The sequence below is a fragment of the Planococcus citri genome, chromosome 5 (assembly GCF_950023065.1).
Source record: "Planococcus citri chromosome 5, ihPlaCitr1.1, whole genome shotgun sequence".
NCBI lineage: Eukaryota > Metazoa > Arthropoda > Insecta > Hemiptera > Pseudococcidae > Planococcus > Planococcus citri.
In genome coordinates, this window is record NC_088681.1 from 48,141,140 (window position 1) to 48,154,164 (window position 13,025).

The window sequence follows — 13,025 nt, forward strand, 5'->3', positions numbered from 1 at the left end:
TCGCAAAATGATCGGAAAATTGGCGATCTTCGTCGCAGATAGATTAAAAATCATTCAAAATAACACTCTAAACTATAAATACGTATTTCAAATCAAACGCGTTCAACATTGAATCATTCTTTTTGGAACAATGGGTGACATTATGCTAATATTTTCAAATCATCGATATTTCGTTTGAATTCACGTGCATTAGAAATTATTATTAATCACTTCATTCGCCGTAACTTCACATGGTTCAATCGACTAGGTAGACCACTGTAGTCAAAGGTTACTCAAAATGATAAAAGCTCGACCTTTTCATAGAAAAAAAATAAAAATAGGAAGAATCGATTTTCAAAAAACAACACACACCATATTTTACCAACATCGATCAAAACTACTTGTACAATCAAATCACTAATTCGAAAATTTTCCACCCCCACACCTCACCTGATAACCAAACTCATCAAATACAATCCTTCAACTAGGTACTATTGTATAATCAGTTCATACTCTCATTAACGATGTTGCTATAACGTGCCAACGACCGCTAATCAATTCGGCACAACAGCTCGTAATCGCTCATTTCATTAAAGCAAATTAATAAACAAAAAACCCACCAACACCATCACATCATCCACGATGTAAAAAAAAAAGTAGGAAACAACGAAATAATACATCACGCAGCTAGATCGTCTCAAAGGGACGGATTCTCGTACACACCACGACCACGATAATTCAAACTTTGGGTATTTTTTTTCCTGCAGCGTCGTCGGTGGCTCGGCGCGTTCTGCCGGAAGGGAATAATACATTATTAATGTAAAACTGTTGCTTTAACCTTTACATTTAATTTAGCGTATGGTTAAAGTTCTCTGCTTTTTTTCTCCTTTTTTTTTTTTTTTTTGGCGGAAACTCTCGAGCACATTATTTCCTCCATCTGCGTAATGCTTTTACGCGTGTCCAATTATACGCGTCAAATAAGCTGAAAACGTTTCCTCTTTTGTGTGATTCTCTTGAATTTCTTGCTATACTGATGCTGATGGTTGAAATTTCTTCGCGTTTAGATTCGAAACGATACACGCTACAAGCTACATCGTCGAGTAATTATTTTAATTGAAAACCTATCGAACCGGAGTCTTTAGCTTTTTGAATTCTGTAGTTCTATATACGAGAATATTCGATCTGTGCTGTCTTCTTCGTCGATGGCGGAGGGTTGATGTATTTTTTTCAGCTTCTTGAAGTGCTTCGCGTGAGATTTAATCCAGACGACCGAATTAGTGTCTTGAAAAAACTGCGTCTTAAATGACAGAATTTATACGATACGAAACTAATCGCTGTCGAATTAAAAACTAGGTTTATTACATTTTAGATATTTAAAATGTCGTAAGGTGAGCTTCGTTTCGAATCGGATTTCATTTCTTAGAAGATGCTTTCTTTTAATGCAGCATTTTAAAGCCATTTTGTGTTTTTTTTTACCACGAGCAGTTTTTATTACGCTGGGTTTCGGGTCAATGAGTTCATTCGGGCGGAATTCTCGTCGGTCGTTGTGGTCATTTTTCTCAAGTCTTGATGATCCAAAACTTCTCTGATCAGGTATTGACTAACTATTTTGAACCGAGCGAAACGTAATGGGCGAATTTTTAAAAATTCGAGTATGAGCCAAAAATTGGAAAAAATCAAAATTTTACCAAATTGACGAAGGAAGCTGAAATTTGATTTGTATTCTAATTTAAAGCTCCCGAGACGATTGGTGACAATTTCAAACCGTTCTGGAGCCTCTAGAGAATTTTGGGATTCTCCAATTTTCGAAAAAACTCTGTTAAAACAAAATCCAGCACCTATAATTTCGGATTTACCATCTTTGTGGCCCATTTGATTGATAAAAGCACAAATTTTCAAAATATTCGTGTGCCAATTCAAATCCAAAATTTCTTCCAGTGATTATTTTTGAAAAAAAAACCTGAAAAAATCAAATCTTCTGACTTTGATAGATCAAATTGGTCACAAAGATGGTAAATCCGAGTTGACAGGTACTGAATTTCATTTTCACTCTGCTTACAGCATTTTCCCGACAACTGGAGAATCCAAAACTTCGCTAGAGGCTCCAGAATGGTTTGAAATCGTCACGAATCGACTCGAGAAGTCTAAAATAGGGCACAAACCAAATTTCAGCTTTCTACGTCAATTTGGTAAAATTTTGATTTTTTTTCAATTTTTGGCCAAATTTAAATTTTTTAAAATTCGCCAAAAATTAAAAAATTAATTTTACCATCTGAACGTTTGGCTGATGGTGTACTCCGGGGTCCTCTATCCATAGATATACGAGAATTGAGAGGGTTGAGTCATCCGAAGATCTCTGGTAAGGCAACCATGAATCACAACGCTTTCATGAAATTTGATGGATCACTGGAAATACGAATCTTCATGAGTTCATGCTTTGCAGAAATCTAAACTGCTGGAAGAGTCGATTTATCAGTAAAGTTACGAATCTAGATGATTTTTTCGAACCAAAATTCACGTGCTACAATGAATTGATGAATTAATCGATTCAAGGGCTTCAAGGGATTTCCAGCTGCTGAAATTCATTTCGACACGTTCTGAAAAGAACTAAGTAAGAATGCTAGAAAAAAATCAAAATTTAATAAAATCAATTGGTTCAGAAGATAGAGACCAGAAACCTCAAACCAAATACAACGTTTCGATCAATTTCAACCAATTACGTAAATTATATGGTAGGCTACCTTATTACGTGTATTTTCTCCCCACCAAGTACTTCAAAATTTATCACACCAAAAGAAAAAAAAATCAAGATATCGTCGTCGTTTAACACGACTCATTCGTACCTACTATCAACAATACTGCGATACTTTCGTTCCGGTGCCTACATTTAAGTACGTCAAAAACGCCAGCACGAAAGTGAAGAACCACTCGAAACTCACAATCTACTTAAAGCAGAGAGCTAATCGTAAAAAGCTTTAAATAAAATACCAAGTATACGAATAAGTTACATTTAAGAATAACATCGTTTCCACTCGAGCATTAAAAATTTCTAGATAGGAGTCGAATAAGACAGAATTCCAACTAAACCACCTCGTGCATACAAAAATTTTCTTTCGAAACTCGTACTGCTTACCTATTTCTAAAAAATACAAACATTTCAATCTTCAAACAGACAGATAACACGTCGCTATAGAATTAAACTATATAGGCAAATCTCAAAAGGTACAATAAAGGAGAAATCTGTACTCTTAAGAGTTTTTTTTTTTCATAGAATAAAAAAAAAGGAGAGAAACGTTTCACTGTCTTATCTCATTTTTGGCTTCATGACGGATGTAAACGAACGTCTATCTCTAGAGAATTAATATAAAATAAAAAAGCTAGCTGTATAACTTTTTTTTTGACGATGAAAAAAATGGATTTCGTTTCTAAGAAAATTATCATTGTTTTTTCATCGTGCGTTAGAAATAGAATCGGTTAATAAATATGAAATGATATAGCTCTGTACCTTAGAGTTTTATATAAATAATCTCACAAAATGGTTAAATTGTTTGGCAGCCGGACGTTATCAGAAATGGTTCCAATTTTAAGTGATTACACAATGTTGATATTATATCACAGATGTTGGTTTAATCTCATCATCTTGACGGAGTTCTGGCATAAGAATATTTTTTACACACAGTCCGAGCTCGTTAATCTACGGTTTAGATGAATTAGGTACACGAAATTTATTATGTAATAAACGCGAACGATTTAATTACGAAAACTATGCTGCGGTAATTCGGATACACGCAATTTCAACCCCGTAATAATAAACAAAATTACATCGAGAATTTATCGTTAATGAATGAAAAAATTAGCGAATTAATTTCAACCGAATTATTTCACAAAAAACTACGATTTGAGAATATTTCAACGTAAAAAACATACGTTTACGAAATGACCGGCGAACGAAACTCACCCAATAATACACCTATTCGCCAAGAAGAGCACGAGAAAACTGAAAATTAATCAAGCATTTGAAAACTCGACGCGTTTGCACTCGTAGATTTCCTCGAACAGTGTTACCAGTACGAATTTCGTCGTTACTTGGCTGTACGGTACGCTACGCAGAATGAACGAAATTCAGAAAATATTACAGTAAAAATGCAACGATGAGGGAACGAAGAATATTCAACTGAATATAAATAACGCGAACGCGATGATTTCATCAATTATTTGTTTTACTTTTCGTATCCTGATTTCCGGCGACTGTCTGTCAAACGTAACTGGACATGGTGCTGGATCAACTCGTACGAAGAAAATTACGCCGAACGATTTAAAAACCGAAAATCATTGCTTCATTTTCTTGTCTAGTTGAATGTTGAAAGAAAGAATCACACATTTACGATGACTGGGCAGTTTTCGAGATAGGATATCAATCATACACGTCGGAGATTCTCAGAGAGCATCACACAGGTGAGCAGGAGTCGATGAAAAAAGACTAGGCAACAATTAACAACTTTAAACAAATAATTTACGATACATTTCATTAACTCACCATATGAATAGGGTTGTGATGAATTCAGTGTATCGAATAAATCGTATTCCGATGAACCTTCTGCAGAATGTCCAATGCCTTCTTCTGACTCTTCTGAATTTCCCAAACCTATACAACAACACCACAACGAATTATTACTGAGTAACCGAAGCTTCGGAATTGACAGATCGAAAGTTTCAACTCATTACATTAGAAGTGGGATTGTTGAATAATACTAGATAATACTCAGAATACTATAGCGAAGAATAATAATAAAAATGAGCTGTTCGGCTGTTGAGCTCAGCTCCATAAACTTGAGTGGAGGATTGGATTACTCACGTTGGAACTTGGAAGATGCAATCCCACGATGAAATTATTGGATATTTGGCATCCATATTCATTCTATGATGCATAAATGACCTCACTTTACACAAAAACACACGCGAAATTTTCGAAAACTTGCAACTCCGACACCATTATTTTAGTGTTGGGAATAATCGATTATTTTGAAAATCGATGATTTCGATTACGATTATTTTTCCAATCGATTAATCGACAAAAATTTACAAAAATAATCGATTATTAATCGATTAATCGATTAATTTTTTAAGTAGCGCAGAGTAGAGATAAAGGAAAATTTTCCACAAAAAGTTTCTGGAAATTTATGAAGAAAATGTCTGGTCTCTTAAAAATGATAAATTTCCATGGGAATTTATGAAAAAAAGGTGTTGTAAATTGTCAATTGTGAGAAAATCATAAAAAAAGTTTGAATTTTTTCGAAGTATTCTAGAAAAACATAAGATTTAACCTCAAAATACATAGTATGAATCAATTTTTACGTTTTTTTCAATATACTTTTTTTTACAAGTGCCAAAGTATTGAGAATCATTGTAAAATTTTGCAGAAAAACTCGTAAAAATAAGAAAAATCCGATTAATCGATTATTTCTGAAATAATCGATTAATCTGACGATTTTTCAAATAATCGGATAATCGATTATCATCGATTATTTTTGCCGATTAATCGTCCATTTCGATTAATCGATTAATAATCGCGCAACACTACATTATTTATTTACATCACACGAAAAAAAAATTTCCTGTCCAAACTTTCTCAACTTTCCTGGAAGCGGGAAAATGGCGTAATAAGTGTTGCTAAATTCACTTGCGCCATTTTGTGTACTGCACATTGTACAGCTGAAATTTCAAATTTGTTCAATTATTACAGCGTAATTATTAAAACAAAACACATTTTTCGTTTTAATATGTGATATAATAAATCAATAATATCTCAAATAATTCATATTTTTTCGTATAAATGAAAAAAATGCAAAATAAATTGCTTCAGCGAATTTTTTTCCAAAGTCGATGATTTTGAATATGAAACTAGAGACTTCCGTGCAATCAGATGAAAACTGATAAGATTTTTATCACTTGGGAAAGAATGCGAAAATGAAATTGGAAATGACGAAGTACGAGTTTAGTTCACTTAATTATTCATTTCGATGGCGAAATTTCCCTCATTGATGAACTTTTTATGATGAGCATTCACCGGTAATGTACCCCATCACATATCTTTCAACCCAGCATCCCTGATACCCTCATACTAATCATTTTCTCATTCTTCAGTTATGACGGCCACATCTCGAACTCCGGCTTCAGTTTTACAAGAATTCTGCGTACATCGCAAGATTACGCCTGTTTACGAAATAGACGATGACAATTCACCTACTCATTTGAAAAAATTCATATGTCAAGTTACCTGCGACACTTATACTGCCATAGGAGAAGGTCGATCAAAAAAAGAGGCCAAACACGCAGCAGCGGAGAAGATGTTGAAGATAATTCGACCTACCGATGAACCTCTACAAAGCCCCAATACTGCCACCGTACCGTCTCCTTATGAAGGCAAAGTGAAAGAAGATTCTGTCGGACCTTTGACAGATTTTTGTACCGAATTAGGCATCAAAGCTCCCGAATATGTACATACTCGAGCCGAAGGTCCTCCTCATGCAACCATGTTCACGTTTCGGTGCACCGTTGGGTCATTTCATACCGAAGCCATTGAGAGAACTAAGCAGCAAGCGAAACAGCTCGCAGCGATGTATATGTTGAATAGGCTGAAAAAAATGGTCGATCCTCGAATTAAGCTTCAATTACCAGGTAGAGATAAACGGTGGAATGATTATTAGGACATTTTTTCCATTTTATTTGTGATTGTATCGGGTGAATTGTAATTTTGGTTATTTATTTTTACAGAAGTTTCGTTCATTGATCCGTCCCAAGAGCCGAATTATCGAAAAGCCAGTACTATGTTAACGAACGGTAATTTCTCCGAATTTAAGAAAATTCTCGTCGGTAATTTAACTCATCCGTTGAGTTCGGATTTTATGCAGTTCAGAAAATTATTCCGTGAAAATTTCGAGTTCTTTGAAGAAATTAAAACCATGGTCTGCGATTACAACGACGAAAATGCGCTCGAAATTTTAGTCTCGATTCTGGAAAAAGCAGATTATAAGTATGCTTTAATTCCAGTCGAATCTGCTTGCGACATGTGTTCTGTAATTTTAAACATCGATTGTAATCCTAATCTCAACGTTTTGGAGACTGGATCGTGTTACGTGGAAGCCTGCAATAGAGTAGCTGCGAAAACCTTGAATCATATGAAGATATTAAGTTTTTCCAAACATCATTGCGTTGAAATTGAAGATCCTAAGGAAGAAACTATTGTTTCCGAAGAGCAATGCGTTGAAAATGGAGAACCTCGAGAAGAAACTATTGTTTCCAAAGAGCAATGCGTTGAGAATGAAGAACCTGAAGAAGAAACTATTGATTTTGAAACTTTGATTAATGTTAAGAAGAAATCTTGTTGATTATTTCATATCCATTACATTACGTATTTTCATACTTCGGTTCATTGATATTACGTCTGTATGACTCATTTCAGATTGTGACGACAAACCACAAAGTACACAAAAATGGCAATAACATATTTATTATTTTATCGTTCGTGAACGTTTAAAACAAAAAGAACGAGAATCTGTTTCACAGAAATTCCATTTCACGTTCTATTCCAACAAATTTCAATTGTTCGGTAGGTCCATATCTGAAAAAAGAATTGAGAATAAATTATTCGTAATGAAACTATCTCGCTGCAGAAGATCAATTTACCTGTAGTCGAAGAATAATTCTTCTCCAGGTTGTATGGCTCTTTTAGCAAAAATACCGATTCTGTGATCTCCATTTACCATCATTACTTTGGCATAACAGTTTGGATTGATAGAATGGTTAGCAAATCTGATTTTATTTCCTTTTCTAGTTGCGTCCACCACAAAATCTGTAAAACGGTAATATTATTGATAAAGTAACTTCGACAAGATCTACTGAATAAAAATCAGAAGGGATATTCACCGTTATTCAAATTGAATAAGAAACTGCACATGTATTTATCGTAAACTTTGCCTCTTCGGTCAGCTTCATCTTGAGAAATTATCTCACCGCAATATTCGGAAATGAACTCGTTCTTTTGGGCAGAATCTTTTAAGAAAATACCCCAACCAGCGACATCCGAAGGAGCCATTAATAAATGTTTATCTGTTGAAAAGAATGCGTATAAATTTTTTGTCATTTAGTTTACAATTTTATTCAAAAATTCTACTAACGTAAGCCTCTTTGAACGCTGACATTCCGACAGGAAATTTTATTAACGTCGAATTCGTGAGCTCCACAAGTTTGGCAAAGATCCGGATCACATTCACGAACCGCCAAATAACATGGACACTGTTTAGTATTACACTGAGCCTTGCATCGGCATCCTGGAAATCTATTCTGACCTAATGACGAAATTATACTTTAAAATACCTGGGAATACTGACTTTGAAAAAAAAAATTTAAAAATAGCTCACAATCCGAACTGCAGCGACAGAATTTCTCACAGAAATTCTGAGCTTCGACGCAAGGACATGACTGATCGCAGGGTTGCGTCGGAGGATGTCTGCATGGGGTAAAATTATGCACGTGGTTTGACGAATTATCTTTCTTGAGTTGTATTTTTCGACAGTGAACGGACCATAGACGATGTTTTTGCTTTTTCTTCTTCCTTGGAGGAGTTAGATCTTTCATAATGTCTTCGGCTTTTAAATCACCGGCTTCTTGTTGGGCAAATTGGTACACCTGATGACAATAGAAACTGTAAGAAGATCGTTTTTGCCTGAGATACCTTCAAAATTAAATTACTAACTTGTTGACATGTTTTGGTTAGCATGATTTGGGCAATGGCGCAATAATTATTCAAGAAAACTTTATGCAAAGCCCGAAACAGCGATTGATCAGATCCAGTCCATTCGGTGATATCTGAACCCAATACTTTGAGTAAAGAGAACGAAGTCGTGGTAGAAACTGGTTTATCTTGCTCGGGTTGATCAATATTACTATCTGGAATAATTTCATCTACATTTTAATTCGAATACAATGTTTGAACTCGACTCGGCAAAAATATCACAAATCTACAACCTTTACTGTCGTTACTGTCTTCGGAACTAGCGTCATTTCCCGAATCGATGGATATTTGTTTTTTTACTTTTAGAGGTCTGTTCGAAGTGTCCAAACTTTGAGTCCTTGGAACGGATTTTTGATCCGAATTAGAATCCGGTTTTGTATCCAGATGACTTAGCGAAGCCGCGTCGCTAGAACGTCGTCTACTGCGAGATAAATGCTCGATAATGGAGTTGTCGTAATCTTCGTCGTCATCCTCGTCTTTTATATCACTCGCTTCCGATTCAGCTTTGGCAGCAGCTGCAGCTAGTTTTTCTTTCATACCATCCTGAGATTTGGAAAAAAATGAAAAATTCCGAAACCTGAATTGAAAGAGAGTCGAAATTAGGTAATTTTACCAGCAGCATATAACAATCTGAACCGCAGGGTTCAGGGAACAGCATCAAATCTGGTCCTTTTCTTTTTAAAGCATTCGGTCCAGAATGATGAGACTTCAATCCTGGAATTCGAGATGAAATAATCAACGTGAGTGAATAATTGTTACAAGAACATGGTCAATTGGTCACGTAATCCTTACGGTGAAGAAAGCAATCATATTTGTAGCATCGTCTACAAAACAGCGAGTGAAAAGAATGCATGGTTTGTTCTCTTGGCACTGATTCAGCAGCAGGACCATCAATATTAGGGGTGCATTCGGTTGGCAAAGCATTAGGATCAGTATATTCGGTCAATTGAATGTACCTATAGATGAGAAATGGTATTTTAAAAATAGAACACCATTTTTACGCTCTTTATCTGATCAAAAATGCGTACTTTTCTTTCAATTCTTCGGGTTTGCCAGTTTCTGGAAACATGGAGGAAATCGTTTGGAAAACAATGCTCGACGGAAAAGGTTTCTTGGCTTCCTCAAAAGTAGTGTCTTTGATGTTCTTTTTATCGGTCGATTTTGTCTCTTCCTCCTGAAAAGTAAAATTCATGAGAGGCTAATTTCGAGAAAAAAAATGATTCGTAATGATGACGTCACATCGTCACTAAATCCAACCTGATCTTTAATTTGATAAGTGATCAGCGAATTAACTAGTTCTAAGAACGTCTGATCATCTATGAAACCACCTTCTCTGTCACCATGTACTTTCCCATCGTAATTTTTGATCAATTCTTCGATAAACGTGCCATCTTGTTCGAGAACCTCGTCACCCATGTAGGGAATGTTATGCAAAACAGTTTCATCTTCAACCTGATCAAAAAAAATGAATTATTCGAATTGATGTGCATGAAAATGAGCCTTGTAGTTCAAATATTCACCATGAAATTTTGCTGAATCGGTGCCCAAGTGTACATGGTAGGAATAGCTGACACTAAGTGGATAAATTTAATGGGACAAGAAGTTGTTTCGCCTTCTTGTAACGTATTCATGGAGATGGCTTTCTTGATTCGGACAACATTAGACGGTGGTTCCAATCTACATTCCCATACAGCTTTGCGGTTTTGATCCCATTTCTGGTGTATGCCGTTTAGCTGATCTGAAATAGGGAAAATTTGATAGAAATGGGTCAATATGGCCAACGAGTTTCGTAACTTACCTGATAATTTTTGCAAGTTGGCGTTCCACTGGATCTTTACTTCGTCGGTTTTTTTATGTCTCTTGATTTGAACTAACCGCATGTACTCTGAACGGGCTCTCTTTTTCCATTCGGCGGCTTGCTTCTGTTTATTTGACATTTTGTATTCGGAGAGTTTTTCACTGGAAGTTTACAGTTTACCGATTTGATAAGGCTAAACACCAGAAACACATCGATGCCTAAAACAGGTGCGATTTCATTCCGGTAATAATTAATCACTCAAGTACATTCTTGGAGCACATTATAGCTTAATTATCGCTTATTTAAACAATACAACAATAATTAATCCGAAAAAAGGAAAGAAGGCGCCGAAACTTCTGCTTCCTGGCTGAACTGTTAAAAATTGAAATTAGGTGTTACCACTTACCAGTTACCGAATTGAAAATTTTTCTCCGCATCGTAATTGGGATTTCGAATATATGAGACACATCGAAATAATTATTGAATTTATAATATTTTTTATTTATTGAACTATTTGTCGTATTTTTAAACTTAATTAGACTTCAATAAAATCTCATTTTCGATTTTTTCGGTTATCAATATTCGTCATTTCGAGCAGAGCTTTTTGTATGAAAAACCATTGCAACACTGAGTAAACAAACACAAGTTGAAAAAATGAAACTTTCTTTCATAAAAAGTAGAGGTGGGAATGGAGAATTAATTAAGTTTTATCAGTGAAAGTTCATGAAGCACAAGTACGAAAAGTAATATAAATTGAAATTTCATTCTTGACTGAAATTGCTGTATTATTCATCCTGAAAATACCAACGGTAAGCTTCACAAAACTCTCTGTAAGATCTTCCTTTTGATACAGATTTTAATGATAAATTCTTTGCTTCAGAGCCACCATGGCATTATCTAAAGTACCCAATTTCTTACAAGGACTCGTGGCTTCTTATTTCGAACAACTATACGTGAGACCTATTCGAACCAAAGCATTGACGAGGTATGTATATAGAATAATTCACTCGGATAACGAGCTAAAATCTACATCATTGTGTTTTCTGTTGCAGTTGTTTCATCTCTGCGTTTGGCAATCTCATAGCTCAGTACATCGGAGGTGCTAAGATGATTGATCAAGATAGTGTCATAGCATTTGGATTATTTGGGTGAGTCTGAGTATGCAGAGTAATGGTCAAATAAGCTTTATACTTGATATTTCTAACAAATTTTTCGTTTTACGTTCGCAGATTGATGTTTGGAGGCCCAGTGCCACATTTCTTTTATCAGTTTTTGGATAAAGTAGTGCCATATAATTCGAAACATGCAGTATTTAAGAAACTATTCATAGAGAGATTGTTGTTTACTCCGTTTTATCAATATTTCGTGCTTTACACCATCAGTAGATTACAAGTAGGTTTTCGAATTGTCTGATCATCACTCGTAGAATTTTATATTTCGTTTAATTAATTATATTCTTATTGCTCGAAGGGTAAATCTCACAAAGAAGCGTGCAAAGAACGCGATGAATTATGGTGGACACTTCTAAAGGCTAATTTACACGTCGTTACTTTGATTCAATTCTTCAGTTTGAAATACGTTCACCCGATGGTGAGTTAATTTCCGGTATAATGTTTTTCCCTGGAAAAAAATGTTCCTAATATCATGTTCTTTATTTAGTTGCGAGTCTTGGTGGGCAATTTAGTCAGTTTCTTTTGGATCATCTACTTCGCATATGCGAAACAAGCCGCCGCTAAAGCAGCCGCAGCTGCGGCTAGGAAGAAAAAAATCCATCCTTCGAAATGAGTTTCTCGTTGACGAATTGTTGGGTATATTATTGGAAATTTATTATTATTAAGGTGGAAATGTTATTAGCAATTGTACATTGATGTAGCATTTAAGGTAAGACTGGAACTTATTTTTCATTTAACTGTCACATTCTCCCTGAAATCATGATCCGTGATTATCCGTGCGTTTTGGTCTTTGGATTGTTTTCGAATTTGTATGCGAAAGATTTCAAGAAGCTTTTGCAGGCTGTGATGGTGTTTTGTTTACCTACGGGAAGTTAGGAAATTGTACATGCATTTATACATCAGTTTTTTCTATTTTGCAGTTGTTGAATATTGAATTATAATTATTTTTGTTATTGTAATACTATGTTTTAATTTTATAAAGATGTCTTGTATTAAATTTGTGATGGAAAGAGATTTGTTCTTTCCTTCAGGCTTGAAAGGATATCCCGCTGTATAGCGTGAAAAATTATATTGTAGGAAAGAATTTGTTGGATTTATTTTTTTAATAACTGTTCTAATACCATCTAGTTCCAGTCTCTTGACATTTTGCGAAGAATTGGAGACATTTTTCTAACTTTTCCGTTGGGAATTGAATTTGAATGTAATTTTATTCACTCGTCTGCCTCATTATCTTCGCCTTTGCGACATCGCTTGTGAATTGAGGAGTAATAATGAACGTGAC

General features: G+C 35.1%; 4 protein-coding genes across 8 annotated transcripts in view; 2 read left to right on the forward strand and 2 right to left on the reverse strand.

Annotated features, from left to right (window-relative positions):
- The window catches only part of Adcy2 (adenylate cyclase type 2 Ac76E), a 605,017-nt gene extending 600,054 nt beyond the window's left edge, over positions 1-4,963 (reverse strand). For 3 of the 5 annotated variants that reach the window (XM_065367873.1, XM_065367875.1, XM_065367871.1), the window contains exon 1: positions 3,485-3,986. The gene's annotated coding sequence lies outside the window, so the exon portion shown is untranslated. Of the gene's footprint in view, positions 1-3,484; positions 3,987-4,516; positions 4,625-4,834 lie in introns of those variants that run through there. The other 2 variants (XM_065367874.1, XM_065367872.1) reach the window with 1 other exon arrangement.
- Positions 4,964-5,891: 928 nt separating this feature from the next.
- On the forward strand, positions 5,892-7,401 carry LOC135848153 (RISC-loading complex subunit tarbp2-like). Its single transcript, XM_065367958.1, has 3 exons — positions 5,892-6,048; positions 6,124-6,657; positions 6,754-7,401. Exons 2-3 carry the CDS (start codon positions 6,126-6,128, stop codon positions 7,365-7,367), a joined length of 1,146 nt encoding a protein of 381 aa, XP_065224030.1. The 5' UTR covers positions 5,892-6,048; positions 6,124-6,125; the 3' UTR covers positions 7,368-7,401.
- A 72-nt stretch (positions 7,402-7,473) lies between these two features.
- On the reverse strand, positions 7,474-10,953 carry LOC135848152 (histone-lysine N-methyltransferase EZH2-like). The gene is made up of 13 exons (XM_065367957.1): positions 10,572-10,953; positions 10,294-10,511; positions 10,031-10,225; positions 9,802-9,947; positions 9,566-9,729; positions 9,387-9,487; positions 9,007-9,316; positions 8,735-8,943; positions 8,400-8,667; positions 8,157-8,327; positions 7,906-8,088; positions 7,666-7,831; positions 7,474-7,600 (listed from the first exon to the last, which is right to left on the reverse strand). Exons 1-13 carry the CDS (start codon positions 10,708-10,710, stop codon positions 7,540-7,542), a joined length of 2,331 nt encoding a protein of 776 aa, XP_065224029.1. The 5' UTR covers positions 10,711-10,953; the 3' UTR covers positions 7,474-7,539.
- Positions 10,954-11,218: 265 nt separating this feature from the next.
- LOC135848154 (peroxisomal membrane protein 2) lies at positions 11,219-12,827 on the forward strand. The gene is made up of 6 exons (XM_065367959.1): positions 11,219-11,380; positions 11,452-11,556; positions 11,624-11,719; positions 11,801-11,963; positions 12,042-12,161; positions 12,231-12,827. Exons 2-6 carry the CDS (start codon positions 11,459-11,461, stop codon positions 12,354-12,356), a joined length of 603 nt encoding a protein of 200 aa, XP_065224031.1. The 5' UTR covers positions 11,219-11,380; positions 11,452-11,458; the 3' UTR covers positions 12,357-12,827.
- Positions 12,828-13,025: the final 198 nt, after the last annotated feature.